Source organism: Vespa mandarinia, chromosome 8 (assembly GCF_050613455.1).
Source record: "Vespa mandarinia isolate Hongniang chromosome 8, ASM5061345v1, whole genome shotgun sequence".
Taxonomy (NCBI): domain Eukaryota; kingdom Metazoa; phylum Arthropoda; class Insecta; order Hymenoptera; family Vespidae; genus Vespa; species Vespa mandarinia.
The window spans coordinates 1332501-1354621 of NC_140817.1; the positions used below are offsets into that span (position 1 = coordinate 1332501).

At 32.5% G+C, this 22121-nt stretch overlaps 4 protein-coding genes across 9 annotated transcripts; 1 reads left to right on the forward strand and 3 right to left on the reverse strand.

Moving 5' to 3' along the window:
• The first annotated feature begins 572 nt into the window (after positions 1 to 572).
• Positions 573 to 3332, forward strand: LOC118447369 (multiple coagulation factor deficiency protein 2 homolog). Of its 2 annotated transcripts, XM_035879254.2 has the most exons (5): positions 573 to 727; positions 2373 to 2540; positions 2629 to 2715; positions 2796 to 2953; positions 3046 to 3332. In XM_035879254.2, exons 2-5 carry the CDS (start codon positions 2389 to 2391, stop codon positions 3180 to 3182), a joined length of 534 nt encoding a protein of 177 aa, XP_035735147.1. In that variant the 5' UTR covers positions 573 to 727; positions 2373 to 2388; the 3' UTR covers positions 3183 to 3332. The 2 variants fall into 2 exon arrangements, with proteins under 2 accessions (XP_035735147.1, XP_085515015.1); XM_085658889.1 differs by lacking the exon at positions 573 to 727 and having other exon boundaries at positions 1908 to 2540.
• A 13-nt stretch (positions 3333 to 3345) lies between these two features.
• On the reverse strand, positions 3346 to 6209 carry NO66 (Bifunctional lysine-specific demethylase and histidyl-hydroxylase NO66). The gene is made up of 6 exons (XM_035879226.2): positions 6045 to 6209; positions 5177 to 5802; positions 4812 to 5089; positions 3987 to 4719; positions 3716 to 3902; positions 3346 to 3631 (listed from the first exon to the last, which is right to left on the reverse strand). The coding sequence occupies exons 2-6, from the start codon at positions 5800 to 5802 to the stop codon at positions 3560 to 3562; spliced, it is 1896 nt and encodes a 631-aa protein (XP_035735119.2). The 5' UTR covers positions 6045 to 6209; the 3' UTR covers positions 3346 to 3559.
• A 287-nt stretch (positions 6210 to 6496) lies between these two features.
• Positions 6497 to 8426, reverse strand: Brms1 (breast cancer metastasis-suppressor 1-like protein). Of its 2 annotated transcripts, XM_035879239.2 has the most exons (5): positions 8280 to 8426; positions 7850 to 8034; positions 7549 to 7771; positions 6944 to 7427; positions 6497 to 6858 (listed from the first exon to the last, which is right to left on the reverse strand). In XM_035879239.2, the coding sequence occupies exons 3-4, from the start codon at positions 7764 to 7766 to the stop codon at positions 6953 to 6955; spliced, it is 693 nt and encodes a 230-aa protein (XP_035735132.1). In that variant the 5' UTR covers positions 7767 to 7771; positions 7850 to 8034; positions 8280 to 8426; the 3' UTR covers positions 6497 to 6858; positions 6944 to 6952. The 2 variants fall into 2 exon arrangements, with proteins under 2 accessions (XP_035735132.1, XP_085514765.1); XM_085658639.1 differs by having other exon boundaries at positions 6497 to 7427.
• A 1040-nt stretch (positions 8427 to 9466) lies between these two features.
• LOC118448695 (uncharacterized) lies at positions 9467 to 16202 on the reverse strand. Of its 4 annotated transcripts, none has more exons than XM_035882236.2 (5): positions 15807 to 16202; positions 14098 to 14240; positions 13300 to 13389; positions 10931 to 11278; positions 9467 to 10739 (listed from the first exon to the last, which is right to left on the reverse strand). In XM_035882236.2, exons 2-5 carry the CDS (start codon positions 14149 to 14151, stop codon positions 10344 to 10346), a joined length of 888 nt encoding a protein of 295 aa, XP_035738129.2. In that variant the 5' UTR covers positions 14152 to 14240; positions 15807 to 16202; the 3' UTR covers positions 9467 to 10343. The 4 variants fall into 4 exon arrangements, with proteins under 4 accessions (XP_035738129.2, XP_035738184.2, XP_035738165.2 ...); XM_035882291.2 differs by lacking the exon at positions 15807 to 16202 and adding an exon at positions 14615 to 14659; XM_035882272.2 differs by lacking the exon at positions 15807 to 16202 and adding an exon at positions 14348 to 14379.
• Between the last annotated feature and the right edge of the window lie 5919 nt (positions 16203 to 22121).

Sequence of the window (22121 nt, forward strand, 5' to 3'; positions counted from 1 at the left end):
CAAAGCAAAAACAAATTGAACAATGTCCAACGAATTACCGATGATTGGAATAATGATCGGCATTATTTATTAGCAATAATCAGAGACCTTTCAATTGCAGCTTTCGTTTTTTTTCTTTTTTTTTTCTTTTTTTTTTTTTTTTTTTTTTTTTACTCTTTTATTTATTATAGGAATTAAGTAATATAATCAGAGCTTCGACTTCAATTCCTTGCTGCTCATCGAAACGTGAACATTCTTCGTATAAGTCTTGTGTTTCTTAACGACGGATCAGAAAGATTGATGAAAGTATTACTTTGGTTGTGTTTTTTTTTTTCTTTTTCTTTTTTATTATTTATGTAGAACTCGTACATAATGTTATAACAAAGATTTGATCATAAACGTTTGGCATTTATTATATAATATGAATTATCCAAATATCAATCTCATCGAAGTGTTCGTTAAAGATTATTTGTAAAAATCGTCGACGTAACCAACTTGTTCGCGAGTTATTATCTCGCGAAGGAAAGTCAAAGAATGAGCGCGTTAGTTGGGAGCAACTCGTCGAGAGCGCAAACTCCATGGAAAAACGTCGATAAGTGTCATGCTCTTCGGCATCGCAAAGGAGAAGTCTGAAATCTAGAGGGTATCGTCAACGAGAGGAAGAAGATCGAGGGAAAGTGGATCGAAGTTGTTGTCAAAGGATCGCGTCAGGCGATCTCGATCTCGTCGTATTAACTAATAGTCTCAGGTAAATATCAAAGTAAACTCTTATCCTTCGATATTTCTCTGACAATTTTGGATAAGCTGATTCGCCGTGTCCGACTTTTCTGCGTTTGCGTAGGCGGCGATGTTGAGAAGGATGCTTCGTTTTGTAGGTTATATCAAGCTTAACGAGAGAGAGAGAGAGAGAGAGAGAGAGAGAGAGAGAGAGAGAAAGAGAGATGGAAAAGCAAGAGGGTGGGCACCCTTCCATATGCGAAGATCGAGTTCACAGAAAACATCGATAGTCACGGTTCTCGAGCGTTAGGAATAGCAGCCGGTCATTTAAAAATGTATTTTCTTTATATGAAAGTGATATCCCGGTTCAAAAAATTCACTGTCGATTAAAGTTTGAATTCAAGTGTTGTCTCTATCGGTTTCTTAATTCTTTCAAGTAATTCAATTCGTTTTACGATTATCCGTCATCTCTGATAACATCAACTTGTTGACATTTCGATTATGAGATAAATGAAAAAATACACTTGCAGAGATACCGACGAATGTTTCGTAGGTACACACTGTTAATGTCGAATCAGACACAGCTTAGAGATATAGCGAGCTTGTAATGCTTGCTAGGAAGGAAGATTTCGAGTTCTAGTACAGGTCCCTTGTAAGGCGACACAGGTACATATGGGCTGCCTCGATGAATGGACCAAATGATATAAATTATTTATAGATTTCGACACCCGTACGGCCGACGTAGCTGGCTGGAACGCCGAGGGTTGTTGGGAGTAAGAACGTGTTTCGTTCGTACTTCAGAGGGAGTGAACAACCACGGGGGTCCACTTGCATCGAAAAACCCCTTGGGGCACCCCCTCAACATATGTACTCTCGCTCGACCACCGTCGGCTCTCTATAAAATTGATTCCTAAATACCCTAGATTCGTGCCCGTTCGTGTGTCTCTCTTAACACCTACGCCCATTTGGTTTACGCTCTATCGGATAAGGTGGCATGAAATTTGAGAAACGAATGAATTCGAGGATTTCTTCACAAAGCGTGCATGCATTTGTAAATATTTCTTTTATTTTACATTTCGGGACAATTCTAAAATATGATTTACAAGGATTATTGCATTAAAGTTATTCTAATAATATGATAGACTTAAGATAATATTTTTCTTTCGATCGGTTGTCGTTCTATTTCAATATGAATAAAATTTCGTCGAAATAAAAAATATCAAGTTTAATTGTAACTTATGATAAGAGCAGAGTACAAGTACCATATTCCCTGGGGGGGTTCAAACTAAATCAATGGGCTTGTGGGTAATCGCATAATAATTATCGGGACCCCCTCTACCGTCCATCTGTCGCTAGCCAAGGGGGTATTCGACCCCTTCAAGAACGAATAGTAGATGCTTCTAGGGCAACATGTCCGATGAACGTGACCCACCCAGCAGGTCCTATTGTCGTCTGGACGTAATCGGAATGTCGACCAATGTCGATCCTACACCCCTTGGTTCTTATGAACTTTTGCTGATCAATGAACATTAGGAAAGAAACGATGATAGAAATTGATCGTACCTATCCAAACTGCTGATCTAATCAAAATGATGCTTAAGCGAATCTCTAGATGTTTCTTTAACGAATGACTTTACTGGTTCTCTTGATCCGCTGATGTTTCACTTTCGTTCAAGTGTTTCAGACTGACAAATGGTGTTAGCATTTTTCCTCGGTCTATGTATCGCTTCTGCGGTTGGATTACGTGGTCCACATCATCCAAGAAGCTCCGTTTCTCATCATCATTACTCGCCTCATAAAGGTGTTAAATTGACGCAAGATACCGAATTGCTTCACGATGCCACGTTAGTTTTTCATAAATATTTGTTATAATAATACGAATGATATCTTTTATCTTTCACGAAACATGTTTAAAAGTTTTATCGTTTTTAGTCACTTGAAGGAAGACATGGGACCGATAGCGTCCCAGCTTGATTTTTCGAAAATGAGCGAACAGGAGATTGAATTCCATTACTTCAAGTATGATTTTTCGGATTATTTCGAATGAAGTATCGTTATACAATTCGTAGAGAACTTAGATTAGTATATTTTAATTGTAGAGTGCACGATATCGATAATAATACAAAATTAGATGGCCTTGAAATTCTTCATGCCATTCAACATACATTTCACGAACATAATGTGGTCGATGAAGATGGTAGAAGTTTTGTGGATGATGAGCCACAAATACAAGAAGACGAATTGCCACGGATCGTAGGTAAAAGAAAAAAAAAAAAAGGATAGATTTAGATCACGATTTTTACAATGATTATTCTTAACTCTATAAAATTATATTTTTTATATTATAAGGTTTTATAGACAGAGTATTGGAAGAAGATGATTTGGATAATGATGGTTATTTAGGATACGTTGAATTTGTTTTGGGAAGGCGAAAGGATCATATTACGCAAGCAAAAAGAATTGGTAGAAATAATATTAAAAAATAAAAGGACGACCATGCTCATTCGTAAATATAAATATTCTTTAAAATCGACGATTCACACGTATCTCTTTTATAACATTGAATATGACTTTAAACACTATCATCAGAAATATTATATTCCGTAGATAATATTAAAATATTTTTAGTTAGACAATTTTTGTATTTATAACTGTGCCAGTTGCATAATTAAATATTTAAATGTATAATTTTTATATATGACTTTGATCGTTCTCGATGATAAAAATAAAGGATAAAACATGGGATTGACGTCTAATTGTAAGATAAACGTTAATAAAAAAAAAAAAAAAAAAAAAAAAAAAAAGGAAAGAAGAACAAAATCGAGATTCTCCACATAAAATGATTTACTTATTACTTGTATGCTCATTCCAATATGTATAAGGGATCTTTCGTTATTAAAATACCTTTCTCCCAAAGATCTCTTACTATTTGAATCTGCGTGTTACAAATATTATTATGAATTATTATATTATATGTAATATGATATAAATTATTTTTTTTTCCTTTTTTTAAACTTACTTTATTATCTTCCCCAGTAATTGGTAATTCTTCAACTCTTATAAATTTGGGAAAACGATATATTATTTCTTTTATAGCGGGCACAAATTCTTCTCCAACTTCTAAAAATTGTGGTTCGTATTCGTGATATTCCTTGGAATTTTCACAAGAATAATATATCCTATATGTGTCTGATTCTTGTACCAATCTAATCGCATAAAATAAAAGATATATCAACGAGCGTGTAATAGAATATTAATTAGCATTAAAGATTAATTAGAATTCATATTACCTTATACAATGAGATCTTAATAATCGTATTTTCGTATCGGGCTCAATTTCCACTCGATTTTCTACGATTCCTTCCTTTGTCATTCTTTCTCCATCTTGGGCTATAGAACATTGTCGTTCATAATCTACAAGGACAGGTGGCAAGAAATCATGAATATGATTTATTGCCATTTCGTCAGCTGCTTTGTCTATATCGATATGTTCTACAATACGATTAAGTAAATATTTGATATTTTCTCTGAAGGACTTTCTATAATTAGATTTATTTTTAGAATGTACAAAACCAAGATATTTTAAATAATCAAGAGGCAATCCTTCACGAAAATGACTATCATTCGCAATTGCTTTTTCCAGTGCATCTGGAAGCAATTTTTCTAAGAAATCACCCCAACTATTTTTTTGATAAACACTCAAAGTAACGTGCAAACTATGACTGTTATCAATCGTTTCTCCTTGATGTATCGTTCCACGTGGAAGATACAAAAGATCTCCCGCTTCTACTACCGTATCTAAAATAGGCTTTCCTAGTTCTGACTGATCAAAATCTTTCGACGAGTATCTCGGCAAATAGTCGCTTATTTTTGATGATTTATATAGCCTCCATCTTTTCTTTCCTTCAATTTGCAATATGAAAGCTTCTATGTCATCATAGTGCGGCGCAAAACCTTGGCTATCAGGTGGTGTCAAATAAGAATTTGCACCAACAAAACATCCAAAATATTCTTGAAGAGTCGCTGTATAAAGTTCATTTATATTCATTCATATATGTATATAAAATAGCATTTATGTCTGACAATTAAATTAATCAAATTTTTTTTTTTCTTACCATTTAATGTATGGAGCCTAGGTAAAAAGGTTTGAGGATTTAACATTCTTACCGAACAACCATTTAAATAATAATCCCAAACAACAGTAGGAACAGCACGACCAGAAGGATTATGAGTTTCTCTTGTACCATTGAAGTATGATGTAATATCGATATTCTTTGTAAATAATATATAATGTTCTCTTAATATTTTATCAAGTATTGGTGTTGACATGAGAACCTTGTAATAATTACAATTATTTCTCTTTATATGCACAGGAGTTTTTTCCCAATTCGACCTGAAATAAATAATTCTTTAAATACGTTCTATACGTATAAATCTATAAATATTATTGAACAATTTTTTTTGTTTCCCTAATACTTACTCAAAAAAATTATCAATTTTTAAAGGGTGTATCAACCATTCAAACAACAATTTACTTTTTATTACGGGATCTTTTAAAAAATTATCATGTACCACATCATAATTAATACTGCTATTATTTTTTGTCGGTGGCAATTTTTTCTTTCTCTTCACTTTCTTTTCCTTTTTATTTATCTTCGATTCTTCCTCTCTCAATTGATTCATTTGTAAATTAATACTGTCCGAAACAGAAGAAGAATTTTCCAAATTGGTCATTGTCGTGTCATTGCTAAAGAAATCATTGGCTGATAATAACTTTTTCTTCTTCTTTTTCTTATTTTTATTACACTTAGACTTTTTATATTTTGATATTATCAAACTATTCGATTCATTGGTATTAATATTCTTTTTAATTGTAGGACTATGAGTTTTTGATGAAGAAGATTTTTTATGATTTTTATTAATAGTCCCATGGTTAGGCAATGATAACATTTCTTTTTGTTTATTGGCAATTCGAACCAAATTTTTTTCTTTCACATTTGAGTGTGTCTTCTTTTGTAATTTTTGTGACTGCAACGATGGATCTGCATTTTTACGTTTCATTGCATATGCAGCAAATGCAGATATTTGCTCAGTCTTCGAAACCATCTGTAATAATTAAGACTCAAATTAATATACATTATTTCACAATTTTTAATTACTTATATATATATATATATCTAATATCTATGCTAATGACAATTTCTTTTTGATCGAAAGGTTATTACGATCATAACCTTAAATAAATTCATACACCAATCTAGATATCGAAATAAAGTCAGATTTTTCTGTTTACACAGCTTAACGTTAATACAATAAAAGTTATTTATATATAAATATATTTTATGTACCTTTTTTTTCTTGTAATACTAAATTTACACACAAAGAAACATTGATTTTTTTTTTTAATTCAAGTCCACGTTGCTCGCACCATTTCAACGCAAGTTGGATAAGGTAGATATGGTTAGATATGTTTCAAATGAAATCTGGCGTCATCTAGTAATACAGCAAGGAATTAAATTTAGATTCTAGGAACACTTTTCCAAAGTTGACTGATGTTATAAAATATCAGAATGCAATATTTATGCAATTAACTTTTATTGCAAAATATGAAGTATTTGTATATAAAATGATACAAGCTGTCTTCAATACCATGTAGAATATTATAGTATCATTATAGAGAATAAAACTGTTAGTATGTATATGAAAAAAAAAAAAGAAAAAAAAAGAAAAAAAAAAAAAAAAAAAAAGAAATTATATATTTAATCTTTGTACGTTATCTTCTATGAAGTTAAATTTATTATTAATCAATGAAAGAACGTGATTTATTTACATTATTTATGTTGTTATTTAAAATTTGTTTACTGTTATCGTTATAATTAATTAGTTTAAATGTCTTTATTATTTTACAATATAAAATTTAGACGCGATATTGGTAAAATCCTTTGAATTCGTATGCTTCTTTTCGAAAAGCATAAGCATTATTACAGTTTAAAGATTTTTATATTAGATTTACACCTTAACCACTCATTGTGCATAACAGTTTTTCACAATGCAAAGGAGTTCTTAATGCTCGTTTAGTTCATTGCACTTAAAGGCACAGTATCATAAATGTGGAAACTCAAAATGATGAAGTGCATGAGAAGTGACTGTTGCCACAGTTAACTTTAAAAGAAAAAGATTTGTTAATTTTGTGATATGACACTACACATTCATGTATGTCCACATATTGACATGTTAAATTTATAACCTTTGTGTCTTAAATTATTTCAGTTTTTCGACTACTCAGACTCTTTTTTATCAAGGCCCAATCTTCTAAAATATCAGCATCATTAAGCATATAAACGATATACGGTCCTGCTACAGAAACTGCTCTCCTTCTCTCTGTATGATTTCTACGTCTTCTACCGGTTGAATTTAACCATAAATCTGCATGAATATCAACATTATTTCTATCCTCTTCCAATCTACGAATTTTCTCTTGAAGATCATTATGTATACAGTCCCAAATCAATTCTTTTTCACTCTCAAAATTTTGTAAAGCTGCCTGTTCTTCAGCTAAAAATTTATTTTGTATATTCTGTAATCTGTATTGTTTCAATATTCCAGCTACTTCAGTTTTGGTCTTCATATTTTCTTTTAAACGTTCCAAAGGTATTAAATATTCTTCCGATTTACCAACTCTTACTTCTCCTAGTTTGGTATCAACTTGCGTTATTCTTTCGCGATACAATCTATAGGAATTAAAAATATTATAATTAATATTCATCATCATATATGAAAACATAATTGTAAAATATTTTCTTTTACTATATCAAATATTATAGTTTACTTTGATTTATCATTTATGCTTACTGTTCTTTAAGTAACGTAAATTGTCTTTCTAAATCAACTAAATTCTCCATACACTCGTTTCGTCTTCTTTCACATTCATCTTCATCCATCTCTGAAGAATCATCGCTATCACTATGTTCTGCACTACTATCACAAGACGCAGAGCTTTGATTACTATCGTTGCTATCATGAGACATTTCTTCTCCTTCTGGCTCTGATTCATCTTTGACACTAGGCATCGGAGCTACATATTTCCATTTTTAAATAATAACAATCTACAATATTCACTTAATGATATTGTCAAAGTGTCAAGATAAATTACCTTTAATCAGCTTTTGAGTACCGAGGATTAAGGTATATCATAAAAATCAATAATTGTGAATGTAAAGTAAAAAAACTCGTCACTGATTTGATGATAAATGTGCCTTAATCTTTTATATATATATATATATACATATATATATATATATATATGTATATATATATATATATATGTATATGTATAACCTAAAAAAAAAATTTCAACTTTCAAAAGACATTTGAATACGATAACCAAACAAGTATTTCACAATTAATTATGTTATATGTTGTATATATAATATAATATAATTAAATATAAAATAAAATAAATTATAATTGTTGACAAAGGTTAATAATTTGTTTCGACAGATTTGGTAATATTCTGTTCCTTAAGAGGCACAATATTTTCATTAAAATTCCTGAAGGTAATGTAATATATATATCGTTGTTACCTAAAAAAAAACGAGAACTTAACACTAATTCTATCCACTAATGAATATTAATTTTTTTTTTATTGTAAAACTTCAAAAATGTTATTTGTTTATAAGAAGAAGACGTTATCGCCAATCCTGTGCCAGAAGACTCAAGCAGCCGCTTCAAGCAGCTTCTAAATCGGACCACGTGACTTCTGCACATGCGTATTATATGAATAAAACGTTCTATTACGTTTTGCTTCTGTTTTACCGACGGATCACATCACAATTTACAGTTAATTCGTATGTACCGACATCAGGTTATAAAAATTTTCTTTCTAACATCCGTCGATAAAACATTAGTTTTATTTATCATTCGATTAAAATTATTTACCAACTTTCGTTCGTAGCGTATGTAACTACAGCGACGGATATGGACAAAAAATGAACTACATGTGCAATAGGGAAACACTGTCCTCACCATGCGCCCATTGTGCATCGGTGTATAAGCTTATGTAATTATGACTTTACTCGAAATCAATAATCATATTTGGAAAAAAGTGATTAAAGAAAATTAAATGTAAACAATTCTTTATAGTTTTATATTACCTGTTAATGGCTGAAAGATTATTTTGAAAATGACTATATATAATATATACTTTTTTGTGCGCTCGTTTTAGAAATTTATTCTATAGGATTGAAATTATGAATTTTATTGAGGTTTAGAAAAAAAAAAAATAATAGTTAGAAATTTATGAGCCGACTTGCATAAAATATGAAAATTATTATGTATCTATGAGACGGAATGTTAAGTTGTCTAAGTTGTTCTAATTTATTCTTACATCCATCATTATAAAAGTTACAAGTTGAAATATAACTAAAACTCCAAAAGGTTTTAGTGAATCTTCGAAAATGACTTAATAGCCTATTAGTTGAGGGCCTTTTCGGCATAAAGGTTCTTTTTTACTTCGTCAAAAATCCTAATCCCTAATCCCAAGTATTCTATAATAAACGTTAATAGTACAAAATTACAATAGTCCCTTAATTCTTAAATGTAATATAAAATCTATAATTCTAAAATCAAGCATAGAAAATGTTTGTTTACACTTTCGAATTATCCTTTTTAAAAATAAACTTTGTTCGCCAAAAACTATAAAGGATTATGCATCTGCATTCATTACTGGCCTAAATAAGAAATGGCTTAAAGTAAGAATAATGATACGTCGTGAAAGCATAAAATATATTTATTAAAATATCGAGAAATGTAATAATAGTATAAAATAAAGTTACGTATAATTGTATTTTCTTTCTGCTATCACAGATTAATCACACATAATGCATTAATATTTATATGAAAACTCGTAATAAATATCTATACCGAGTGATATGTTTTGTCGCGCAAACGATAGGCTTTATTTTCAGAAAGAAAAATAAAATGAAGAAAAAGAGAGAAAAAAAAAAATGGAAAACAAAAAAAAAAGATGTTCGATCTAAAAAAGTGTACGACGATATATCTCTCAAATAAATTATTAATTCGATGCTACGATGAAACGTTCAAATCTATTCTATACGAATAATCAAAATATAATTTATCATTGAATTATCATTATATAATATCGTTTTACAAATAATTAGAGATAATATTTTGTAATTTTTCATTGACATACGAAGTACGATTAATTTAAATTGTATCGTAAAAATTAAAGATATAGCGAATTATTAAAATGAAAAGTATAATAAAGTATTATATAACTATGGAATTAAAGCCATGTACCAAAATAATGTGCAATATACTATAATCCTATTTATATAAATCTATTTTATATCGAATGATTTCTTGTTTACAAATAACATAACTAATTCGATTCATTAACCGTAGATAAATAATATTATATAAATCAACGAAGATTCTCTGAATAATCTTATCTCGCAAAAAAATAATTCTTCTTTAATGTCTCGATCAGCTGTTAATAGATTTAACTTGGAAATATAAAAAAGATTGTGTTTTTCGTTGTTTTCTCTCTCTCTCTCTCTCTCTCATACACACACACACACACACACACACACACTGTATAATAGGATTGAAATTAAAAAGATTTCTCGCTACCATGGTCTCCACATAGGATCACCATCGTCCACACGTTCGACATCGATTACCTCATCGTCCTCCGTGTTAATTCTTTGATGATTCGTAATTTTATGTTTGGCCATAGAATTTCGTCGAATTTCTTTAATGTCAAATGTCAATTTTGTTCGATCGTCGTCGTTAAATCTTACATTATTTTCTGATGACCCCGTCATTGTTTCTATTACCGTTGACGTATTTTCAAATGTTCCCTTTTTCACATCTACACGAGGACTCGTTTTGTTAGAAGATATTGCGATATTCGGTACAATTATGTTATTAGTGTCCGTTGAAGGAATTGAATTGATCAAACAAGGATCGATCAAAGTGCCAGGATCCAGATCGATCAGTGTCGTCGAGGTATTAGGATTGATCTAAAACATAACAAAAAAAAAAAGAAAAAAGAAAAATAAGAAAAAGAAAATCGAAAGAGAAAACTTTGTTATTTTCTTTTTCTGTTTTTTGTTTTCTTCTCTTTTTTCTTTCTTTCTTTCTTTCTTTTTGTCCTTTTATATCCAGGAAACAAGTTATACGATCGTACGTAAAAAATTAATAAACAACTCACATTCAATGAATTAATCTTGGAATTATTTTGAAGACCAACGGCCAAATGCCTGGCCAAATTCTCCGCCGCTTTGCCAGGAAGTGTCGCCAAGAATCTACACGCTTCGGTGGCGCAATGTCCAAAGCCCGATTGCCATCGACTTTCAGCGGCAGCTTCGTCATTAACCATCGTCGTCATCTTTATTGTCGTCGATGTTGCTGCCGTCGGTGGTATTGGTATTGTTGATATTGTCGTAGTTGAGAAACCAGACAAACCGGCGGAACGAGAAGCTTGTAATCTTTGCAAATGACGTACCGTCAATTCGAGAATGTCCGCCTTTTCTAATTTACTGATATTTTCACCTTCCGTCTAGAAGAAATATATTCAAATGTTTTCATTTTTTCTTGCTTTTTCTTTTCTCTTTTTTCTTTCCTTTTTCTTCTCCACCTTTTTTAAAATCAACGATATTAACAAACGAATATAGGGAAATTAGATAACGTTGATTAACGTTCAATATGATTAATTTTAAGTGTTTAAGTTACAAATAAGTTTTAATAAATGAATCTCATGTATCACGTATTAACGATATATATAACAATTTGCAGCGTCATCTTTGTACTCATTCCATTTATTTTTTTTTTTCTTTTATACATATATATATATATATATATAAATAAATATCTATAATATAAAAAATATATATAAAAAAAATATAGATAAAAAAATAAATATCTAAGGATCGTCGTCTGAGCGCGCGTTACTCCTTTCGTTCTTCCTCGATTCGATTCGCTCGCACGAGCTAACTCTTCGATAGCGAGCGATCGCTGTCGAGGATCGATCCCTTTTCCGATCAAGAATCGTGCATGACCGAGCCACGAAAGAAATCCTTTTCTTTTCCCGACGGACACGGTCCGTCCTTTTGTTGGTTTATAGAACGACGAGCAAAAGATCGGTTCGATTACCGAGACGAATTTAAATCCAAAGTCGACGTAGAGTTTTTCGTTCTTCCGTTCAAAGCGAAACGCGATAGGCTTCGTTTCTTCGAATTTTATTATCTTTCCAATGTCTATGTACTGTTTATTATAGTTACGAAAAAAAAAAAAAGAAAAAAAAGAAAAGAAAAAAAAAGAAGAAGAAGGAAAAAAGAAATAATTGAGATAACGTCGATGAAAAATTATTTCCTACTTTCTTTCAATGAAATTTTTCGACCTAATCGATAGAACGATTTTTGCTCGTTATCAATGCTATTAAAATACTTGACTTTACGGTTAGTCGTCTAACTGTTAATTATGCGAAATAATTCGACGAATAATCTGTCGAAATACGCGTTGGCGATTGGAATTGCATAAGTTTGAATATAGGTATGCATAGAAAGGAAAAAAGAAAGAAAGAAGGAAAGGAAGAAAGAAGGAAAGAGAGAAAAAGAAAAAGAAGAAACAAGAAGAAAGAAAAAAATGGAATAAAAATAGTCAGAAACATGTCAGGTACGAAGTAATCGGTATAAATTTATTCGAATAATTAATAAAGTTGCCGTGTCGGTAATGCCGTTGACATTTCAGCGAGTTCCCACGATGCTTGGAATATATTTAAGAGGAGGAAAATAGTTTTGCCACGCGTAGTTGCGGCCGGAGAATGCGTTTCCTGCCGCGAGCGCGCGATCCGTAAAATTGCAGAACGGAGATCGTAAATAGAGTCGTGCGAGGTTTAAAAAAGAAAAGAAAAAAAAAAAAAAAATACAAAAAAAAAAGAAAAGAAAAAACAGCGCGCCTTTCTTTTCGTAAAAAAAAAAAAGAAAAAAATAAAGAACACGTGCTATCTGGACCAAACTATTTTATCGAATTACGTATATCGATTGGATGTGCCCATTTAACGCGTTTTATTATTTTAGAAAGAATAGATAAATAATTTTAGAAAAATAAATAATAATTTTTATATATATATATATATACAGGTCTAATAATAATAATAATATAGATAAATAAATAATAATTTCTATAAAATAAAAGAGAAGAGAAAAAAAGAATAATAAAATATATATTTAATATATTGTTATATCTTCTACTAAATTATTATATCTTCCCGATTAGAATTAGTTTTCTAATCGATCTGTCATGCATGAACGAAGATAACGACATTTAATCGACACTCGATATATCGTTTTTCGACTGTGACTAATAGAGAAATCGATCGAGTTTCTAAAGAATATCTGTATAAATTTGAACGTCTTTACAGGGCTTTCGTTTTTTTTCGCTATATATCTATATCCTTTTAACTTAACTAATAATACAACTTTGATTCTCACGCGATGATAGATTATTTTATATATATATATTTTTTTTTTCTTTTTATATATAATAAACGTTTTATATATAATAAACAATCGTACTCACTTCGAATGCGTCCACCATGAGATCCTTCAATTCGTCGAGACATCGATTGATACGTGCTCGTCTCTTTCGTTCTAAGAGCGGTTTCGTTATCTGCAAAGAATAGAGAGATATTTATATTTATTTTTTTTATTTATTTAATTATTTATTTATTTATTTTATTTTTCTTTTTTTTCTTTTTCTTTCTATTCTCTTTTTTCTTTTTTTTTCTAATCATACAGAGAGAAACATACGAGTGATAATTCGTTTCGTCATTTCAAATACGTTTTTCTATAGATAGTTTCTATTGAACACCGTGTATAACGATAAACGCATCGTTCGACGCGTGTTTCATTCATCATTTACACTATCCTCTTTCATTTTTCTCTTTCAGAGTTGAGCGCGTACGAGTAGTCACGAGCGAGCGACGTGTCCTATCGCACATAACGACCGATTTTCTACACGTCCGATTAGATTTCTTTCTTCGAACGATCTCTTCATTCTTAATCCTTATTTCCAAGAAATAAATAATCAATAAAATATCCTTGATACATATTCTTACATTTTCGATCGATCGATCGATCGATTTCATTTTCGATCGATCAATTTAATTCAATGAACGTAAGCATTTAAAGCGTTACATTTTCGTTTCGTTTCGTTTCATACAAAGCCATTGCAAATTTTCTCAATTAAAAACAAAAAGTATTATATTCCGTCGTCTTATTCGCCAAAGGGAATGAAAATTTAAACGAATGAAAAGAAAAGAAAAGGGGGGAAAAAAAGAAATAAGAAAGAAAGCAAAAATACGCACTTATTTCTTACCTTTTTGTATCGATAAGTCCTTGAAACCGGATGGGGGCAATCGTACGACATCATTGCACGATTTCTTCTTATCCTTAAAAATTGTCAATCTCATCGGTGGATAGGCTTGCGTCAATTTCGAAATCTTTCGTGAGAATGATATTCTAATGGAACACGTTTTATTTATGACAATAACTTTCTGTCCTTGTATATATCGTATATAATAAAGTTATACGTACTTACTTATTTACTTATTTATTTATTTACTTACTTATGTACGTGTATGAAGGAAACGATGAAAATAAAAGGAAAAAAAAAAAAAAAAAAAAAAAAAAAACAAACAAAAAAAAAAAAGAAACAAAAAATAAAACCAAAACCAAAGTAAAAATTGAGGAAGGATGACTTAAGGAGAGGGTATGCGTGCGTCTGCTTGTGTATATGAGAGAGACAGACAGAGAGAGAGAGAGAGAGAGAGAGAGAGAGAGAGAAAAGAAAAGGAGAGAGAGAGAGAGAAAGAGAGAAATAGAGAGATACAAACAGACAGAGTGAGAAAGAAAATGCGGGCGCGCGGCTTCGAGTCCCTACGCGAACTGACTCGATTGCTCCCGGCTCTTCTTGGCATTCCCCCCTTGTATGCTTCTTACCCTCACCCAACTTCGAACCCTCCGTGTCCGTGGCAGAAGGCACTTTCTGGGATAGAAGGTCTCTTGGCGCTACCAACGAAACGCGTCCTTTCATCTCCGAAGATATCAACATTATCTCCTCTTCCTCCTCCTCCTTCTCCTCCTCCTTCATTCTTTTCCTATTCCTTTCGGCTTAAGACCAATCGCAATTTTCTTTTCACATTTCCTTATTTCCATCTATTTCGTTTAGAACTCGAGAGAGAATTATTCTGTTAATTAATTTCTTTTTATTTCTCTCTCTTTCTCTCTCTCTCTCTCTCTCTCTCTCTCTCTCTCTCTCTCTCTCTCTCTCCTTTTTTCCGTCGTAAGTTTAAAAAAGAATCGAATACTCCGACGTAAAAAGATGAAATTTAACAGCCGTTAATTAAACCTTTCGCGAAATTGTTCGTGAAAAATGATTAACATAAGGTACTTCGTTGTATTATGCAAATTTGTTGGACACTTGAAAGAGAAAAATATTGAGAGAGAGAGAGAGAGAGAGAGAGAATTTTTCTGTTAATTAATTACTTTCTTTTTCTTTTTTATAAGTTCAAGAAAATACCATGTATCGGAAAATGTAGAAATTTTACAATCGTTAATGTATCTTTTCCTTTACATAGCAACTGTCCACAATGATACTTATTTTACTTATTCAAGATTTTGAAAAAATTATTATTATTATTATTATTATATAAATAAATGTATTTGCTTAAAGATATGTAGAGCGTTGATATGGCGTTACGTTTTACGTAATCCTTTTAATTCGTATAGAAATTAATTATGTCACGAAAATGGCTTGATAATTGGAAATAAATGATGTACACGTTTCTAGTATTTTTCGAAAGATATAATTTTCTAATCGATTGCTCGCCGATGTGAATTTTCTGGATTGAATTTTTATTTCGGACGAATAAATACGACATGATTGGTTACGCGAAGTTTCTTTTTTTTTTTTTTCTTCTTTTCTTCACCCTGTCGTGGTCTTTCTTTTTTTTTTTCTTTTTTCTTTTTTCATTAACTTTATGCTATACGTTTAACTTACGTAGGTAGGTATATATAAGTACTTACCCTATATCGATGTTGTAAGTCATTTCCATTTCTTTCTCTTCCCGTTCTCCAGGAAATCGCTCGTTGTTCGCGATAACGAACGAACTTCGTTTAAAGAACGAAGCCGACTCGAATTACTCGTTTTGCGGGATATAGTTAACTGCCAGCGGCGCGTGTCGATTTTGTTTGCAAAATATCGGCGAGCAAGACGGTAACAAGAGCTCGCGCGTCTCCGTCTTGGCTAGATAAGTTGTATACTCCAAATCGATTAGAATTTCATTGCGACTGCATATCCTGAAGGCATTGATACGGAATATGTGTATATAGGTATGTTAATGTTTCCCCTTGATACGCTGAATTAGCATTATAACTTTCTTCTTCCTACGAAGATGAATAATCGAAAAGAGTTTTTATTTTATGATGTCTAATTGTAAGCAGAATATGAGAATATGTACAAACGCGCGCGTATGTGCGTGTGTAACGCGTTTATGTATGTGTATCGAGATATATTGTTCCAGATAATATAAATATTATTATTCTCCTCGTAACGTGACGATGATCGACAATAGACGAATGATTTCGAACGAATTATGAAAAAATATTTTCTTTTTTTTTCTTCTTCTTCTTCTTCTTCTTCTTTTTTTTCTCTTTTTCTTATTTATTTTATTTATTTATTTATTTATTTAAATTTCTTATAAGGGCTTCATATAATCTTAGTATTAACGACCATATCGAACGAATTATCCTACGTTATTATCGATCGTGTATCGTCGAGATATACATTTTTTCGCGAAATGAGAATCTCATTCGATACTTCATCGAGTACGATGAGAATACGATCGTAAATTTACGATGAAAGTCAATCAATATGCGTAATAATAATGTACGTAGATACTTATTTATCTGTTGTATTTATCTATCTTTTTATTCTTTTTTTTTTTTTTTTTTTTTTGCCTCTTTGAAATTCTAAATTATGTTAATATGCGATTATTTTAATTCAACGATACGTATGTGGATAGATAATGTCATTTTATAATGACACTCGACGAAAACCAAAAGGAGTTCCTTTCTTTCTTCGTTCTCTTCTTTTCACTCACGACCTTTCGAGCATTTTTCTCGCGCGAGATAAGAGAGAATCTTAGGCCGGACGTGGCTCCTCCATTAAGATTATCTTATTCTCCGTCGCTGTTCGGCGGATACTTAGAAGTTTCTCCCAATGGTTATCCACGTAGTCTTTACTTGACGCGATTAAAGTGGATCCTTTCGTCATTCTCTTTCTTTCTTTTTCCTTCTCTCTCGCTCTCTCTCTCTCTCTCTCTTTCTCTCTCTCTCTCTCTCTGTATTTTTTCTCTTCAATTCTTTTCCGAAATTTTTATCTTTTAGAGATATTCTCTTTTTCTTTTCTTTTTTTTTTTTCATCATACCGAAAATAATTACCGAATATAATTTTTCAATTCATTCACGTCTAAATTAACAATGTTCATTGAATATCAATTTTGTTTTCGTATCTACATCACATGATCATATCACGTGAAATCAGTCCTTTTACCGATATAATCGTATTATATTAATCATAGCTATGTTATAAATATCATAACTATATCGTAATAATAATTATACTGTATCAAGTATAAGTTATATTTAACAAAAAAAAAAAAAAAAAAAAAAAAAAGAGAAAATTTGGATACGAAGAAACGATAAATTTTGTGATAATAAAAAAGAAAAAGATTACATCGAGCCATAGAAAATTAAAAAATAAATCATTGCATAAAATGCTTATTAATACATTCTCTCTCTTGCTCTCTCTCTCTCTCTCTCTCTCTCTCTCTCTCTCTCTCTCTCTTTCTTTATTATTATCTGAATTTAAATGTTAAAAAGATTTCGTTTCGAACGATATTATTATCAATGAAGGGTCTCACAGTTCTCAAGTAACTTTTCAGGAGGAGGACGAACAGACAACACGGACAAGCTCTCGTAGAATACCAGGAAGGAAAACAATAATTAGTGATGTCACCGTGAGCATTCGACGTTCTTATCCTTGTGAGTTCTTATCGTACTTTGCGATGATGAAAGAGATGGAAAAAGGGGCAGGGGTGGGGGGTAAAGGAGGGTCATGGAAGGGAAGTGGTATTATATCCTATCGCAAGTCCGGAATGTACATAATACATATATGGCTTATGAAGCGGCCGAAAGCGTGCGAATGTTTACGAGTCGTTTTACAACGGCTCCTCTTGACGCCACATCGGCGTCAATGGAACCTCTGACGTCGCCGTCTATGAGGACGACGACGTCTGTCTCCTTGACATTCGAACCTTCTCGTTTTTTTTCCCTCTCTTTCTTCATATATATATATATATATATATTAATTTTTTTTTCTTTTTTTCCTCTTTACCGAAAAAAAAAATAAATGTACGATACGTGAGTATTTTAACAATGTCAAATTAAAGTTCAATATTTCAAGAGTTCTCATAGGAATTATTGTTAAAAAAAGAAGAAAAAAAGAAAAAAGTAAAATATATCGATAAAAATTACGTCACGTAAGAAGATATGTTTCGCCTTGATCGAGAATTAATAAATTAAAAATTAATAAGATTCAAGTTCAACAATAGATCGACATATTTGTTGTTCGTAAGAATTATTAAACAAAAAAAAAAAAAAAGAAAAAGAAAAGAAAAGGAAAACGTCTCGAGATCGTCGAAATTATCAAAAGGTATTTGATTATTATCGTAAATCGTAAAATTTTAATTAAATGAAAGACGAAATCAAGAAAATCATTGATTTTAATTTTATTTATATCATTCCTATTCAGGACGTTTTTATTTATTAATAGTTTCAAATATTCTTTTACGTTTTTTAACATAGAAAATTACATACGAACACGAGTCATATGAATAATATCCATTATGGATATTAATGCCAGAGAGAGAGAGAGAGAGAGAGAGAGAGAGAGAGAGAGAGAGAGAGAGAGAGAGAGAGAGAGAGAGATATGTTTCGATAAAATCCCAAATGCATCTACGATGGTTTTCTAATCTTACGTAAAAACTTCACGGTCGGCTTCATCAAACGATCTTAGCGTGACTGGTTGCTATCCAAAAAATTAACAATAAAATTATCGTTTTTCTTCTCTTTTTTTATCTTTTTCCTTTCTTTTTCTTTCTTATTTTTTTTTTTTCTTCCCAATCACATCAAAACGCGCGATGAAAAAGTTTCCATGAGTCCTTTGTAAACGAGAAGGTGAAAGACTGTGCACGCATGAATTAACTTTTTGGAAAGCGAATAACAAGCGCTTACCATTCAATAATAATATAATAAAATGGAGTTTTGCGAAGGTAGCAGTTTACACCAAAGAAGAATCTTGGCATTGAAGACGAAGACGATCTTCTTCTTCATTTTTGTTTTCTTTTCTTATTTTTCTTTGAAAAAGAGGAATGAGAGAAAGAAGAGAGAGAGAGAGAGAGAGAGAGAGAGAGAGAGAGAGAGAGAGAGAGAGAGAGAAAAGGAGAAAATAAAAAAGAAATAAAAAGGAAGAAAAAGAAGAAATAAAAGAAGAAGAAGAAGAAGAAGAAGAAGAAGAAGAAGTTTGAAGTCTCGTACTTAGGCGACTCACGATTTTCGTTCGGAGTATAAAGTACCGTCGGTGAAGAATTTCAATTCGTGCGCCACTTTATATATCTTCTTACAACCGTGCGTTCAACTGCCCTTCTTCTTCTTCTTCTTCTTCTTCTTCTTCCTCCTCCTCCTCTTTCTCCTCTTCTTTTTCTTCTTCTTCTTCTTCTTTTCCGTAGAGTGTTCCTTCCCTTTTAGCCCTTCTCTCACGTTCATCGTGTCGTTTCGCATGCTCACGGTAGAAAATCGATGTTCTTTCTCTCTCTCTTCGTCCCTCCCCCCTCTCTCTCTCTCTCTCTCTCTTCGTACTTGGCGGTTTACGAGTTGAGAGAGTACATCGTCTCTCGCGTGCAGGTAAAAAGTGGTAGCCACGTTTCCTTCTCTTTGCTTTATCGCGTCTGATTGCGGAGCCAGCCAGAGGCTCTCGCTTAAGACGCCGAGGATATACACGCGTGCCCTTCTCTTTCTTCTTTTCTCTCTCTCCCTCTCTCTCTCTCTCTCTTTCTCTCTTCCGTTCGTCCTTACCAGGGCACGGCTCACGAGCACAGGGAATGCTGTTCTCTTGGCCGATTTGTTGACTCAAAACCCGCCCTCTTCGAAGAAGTTTCCGTCACCCGTGTGAAACGTTACATTACGCGACTGTTGTTCCCTTTCTTTCTTTCTTTCTTTCTTTTTTTCTTTCTTTCTTTCTTTCTTTCTTTCTATCTTTTTATTTTTCATTCGTGTCATTGCGATTATCGTTTTCGTCTTTGAAATGCGTCATTTCTTCTTTCAAATTGTTTCTCTCTCTTTCTCTTTTTTTTTTTTTTTCTTGCATAAACGTTCGCGACAAAAGTTTTTAACATCGTGTATAAGTAGGTATTAAAGTAATGTATATTTAGGTAAATTACGAACACGTGAACGATATAATAACAATAACAACGTATTGTTATATCGTAATTTGAGATAATGACTCATGGACAGATAAAGAACATTTCAAAAACAAAACGTGTCCCGGTAGTTAAAACGAGGGTTAGTTAGATGCTTTGGAATTCTCGAATAGGTCGACGATATATAAATAAAAATCACGAAGACGTCGTAAAGAAAATTGTCGAGCTTTTATCTCTTTGCTCTCGGTGTCGGCTAAGAAATCGGCGCGTTTAGCAGGCAGCTATCGTGTTATCGAGGATGCCTATATAGCCTCGCTTGGAATGTCTTCCACGAACGATACGAGAATAGCACGGTTTACACCTATGCACGAACCGGCTATTCGTCTGGCTTCGAGAATCGACGGAAAAATATGTCTTCGCGGTTACGATAAAAGAGCGCCGTTGTCTACGAAAAAGAGGGAGAGAAAAAAAGTGAGATAGAAAATAAATGTTACTTGAGTCGTATCAAGAGCGCTGATACTTCTTCTGATAGGAATAATATAACGAAATAAAAAAAGAAGTGGTAAAAGGTAACTATTTTTTTTCTTTTTTTCTTTTTTCTTCACTTACTTAAAAAAAAAAAAAAACCGACGTGGCAACAATAACAGCAATACAAGCGAACGATAACAACGGAGATAAAATCGATAGAAATAATTATGCGTTAATTTCAATATTTTAATTATTATCGTAATTAAAAAATTGTTAAAATCGAGGAAGAAATATAATTTTGAGAATAGTCATACTCGAGTTTGTTGTTTGCTAATTACGTATTATGTATTAAATTATGTATTAATTTTAATTTTTTAATAGAAATTATCTTTCGTATTTCCTCCCTTTTCTCTCTCTCTCTCTCTCTCTCTCTCTATTTTTTTCTATCGCAAGTAAAAAAAAAAAAATTAAAACAATGTATAATTAACGAAGGAAAAGTTTCGCAAAGATAAAATGTAAAAGATTGAAAGAAGAGTGAGAAGACCAAAAGGGAAGGTGGAAAAGGAAGAGGAAGAAAAGGTATCATCGATGAGAGGAGGAAGGAGAAGAAGAAGGAAGAGGAGAAGGAAGAGAAGGAGGAAAAGGCGGTTTGCGCTCGCGGCTCGGACGTGTGCGAGTCGCGTGTGGGGCTCGCGCCTGTCGTTGTCTCTGTCGCGCACGGGCCCCGGGGTCCCGTGCCGATCTCGGCAGTGGCAGTGCCGCCGGCAGCGCCTGCCGACGGAATTACCCGAGGGGCTCGCCGATGGGCCCGACATAGGGGCCCGACGAGGGGGCCCGACGACGGTACTGACGTCGTACGAGAGGGAGCAACGTGTGGGACGCGAGGCCTCGCCTCGTTCTCACGGTAGCCTCCGACAGGGGCCCCTTTTGCTTACTCGCTCGCTTGCCTCTGCTTCTTCTTCTTCTTCTTCTTCTTCTTTATCCTCTTCTTCTTCTTCTTCTACTTCTTCTTCTACTTCTTCTACTTCTTCCTCCATCCACACCTCCCTTCTTTTCCCTTCTTATCCTCTTGCTACCACTGGCATCACTCTCGCGTGCACGCGTCCGTCGTGCCAAGCACGCGTCTACCTTCTCCTGCCTCTCCTTTTTCTCTTCTCATTTTTTCTTCTTTCTTCTTTTTTCTTCTTCTCTCTCTTTTTGGTATACAACAAGTTTTCAAATTTTCTTCCAACTTTTCTTCTTATCTTCTTTCTCCGTTTCTTTCTTTACTTCGTTTTCTTGTTTCTTTTTTTTTCCGTTCTTTTATTATTATTTTTCTTTCCTTCTTTTAACTTTATCACGGACACCTATTACGTCACGTTCGAAATCGAATACTTCGATTAATATTTTGTTC

Bases quoted from the DNA above. Each gene is read 5' to 3' on its own strand.
- LOC118447369 (XM_035879254.2), top strand. From the start codon at position 2,389: ATGGTGTTAGCATTTTTCCTCGGTCTATGTATCGCTTCTGCGGTTGGA. The intron at 2,541-2,628 runs GTTAGTTTTTCA...TATCGTTTTTAG, and splicing joins GAATTGCTTCACGATGCCAC to TCACTTGAAGGAAGACATGG. The intron at 2,954-3,045 runs GTAAAAGAAAAA...TTATATTATAAG, and splicing joins CGAATTGCCACGGATCGTAG to GTTTTATAGACAGAGTATTG.
- LOC118448695 (XM_035882236.2), bottom strand. From the start codon at position 14,151: ATGATGTCGTACGATTGCCCCCATCCGGTTTCAAGGACTTATCGATAC. The intron at 13,390-14,097 runs GTAAGAAATAAG...TATTCTTTGCAG, and splicing joins GGACTTATCGATACAAAAAG to ATAACGAAACCGCTCTTAGA. The intron at 10,740-10,930 runs GTGAGTTGTTTA...GTTATGTTTTAG, and splicing joins CCAAGATTAATTCATTGAAT to ATCAATCCTAATACCTCGAC.
- Brms1 (XM_035879239.2), bottom strand. From the start codon at position 7,766: ATGCCTAGTGTCAAAGATGAATCAGAGCCAGAAGGAGAAGAAATGTCT. The intron at 7,428-7,548 runs GTAAGCATAAAT...TAATTCCTATAG, and splicing joins TTTACGTTACTTAAAGAACA to ATTGTATCGCGAAAGAATAA.
- NO66 (XM_035879226.2), bottom strand. From the start codon at position 5,802: ATGGTTTCGAAGACTGAGCAAATATCTGCATTTGCTGCATATGCAATG. The intron at 4,720-4,811 runs GTAAGAAAAAAA...AACTTTATACAG, and splicing joins TAGGCTCCATACATTAAATG to CGACTCTTCAAGAATATTTT. The intron at 3,903-3,986 runs GTAATATGAATT...TTATGCGATTAG, and splicing joins TTAAGATCTCATTGTATAAG to ATTGGTACAAGAATCAGACA.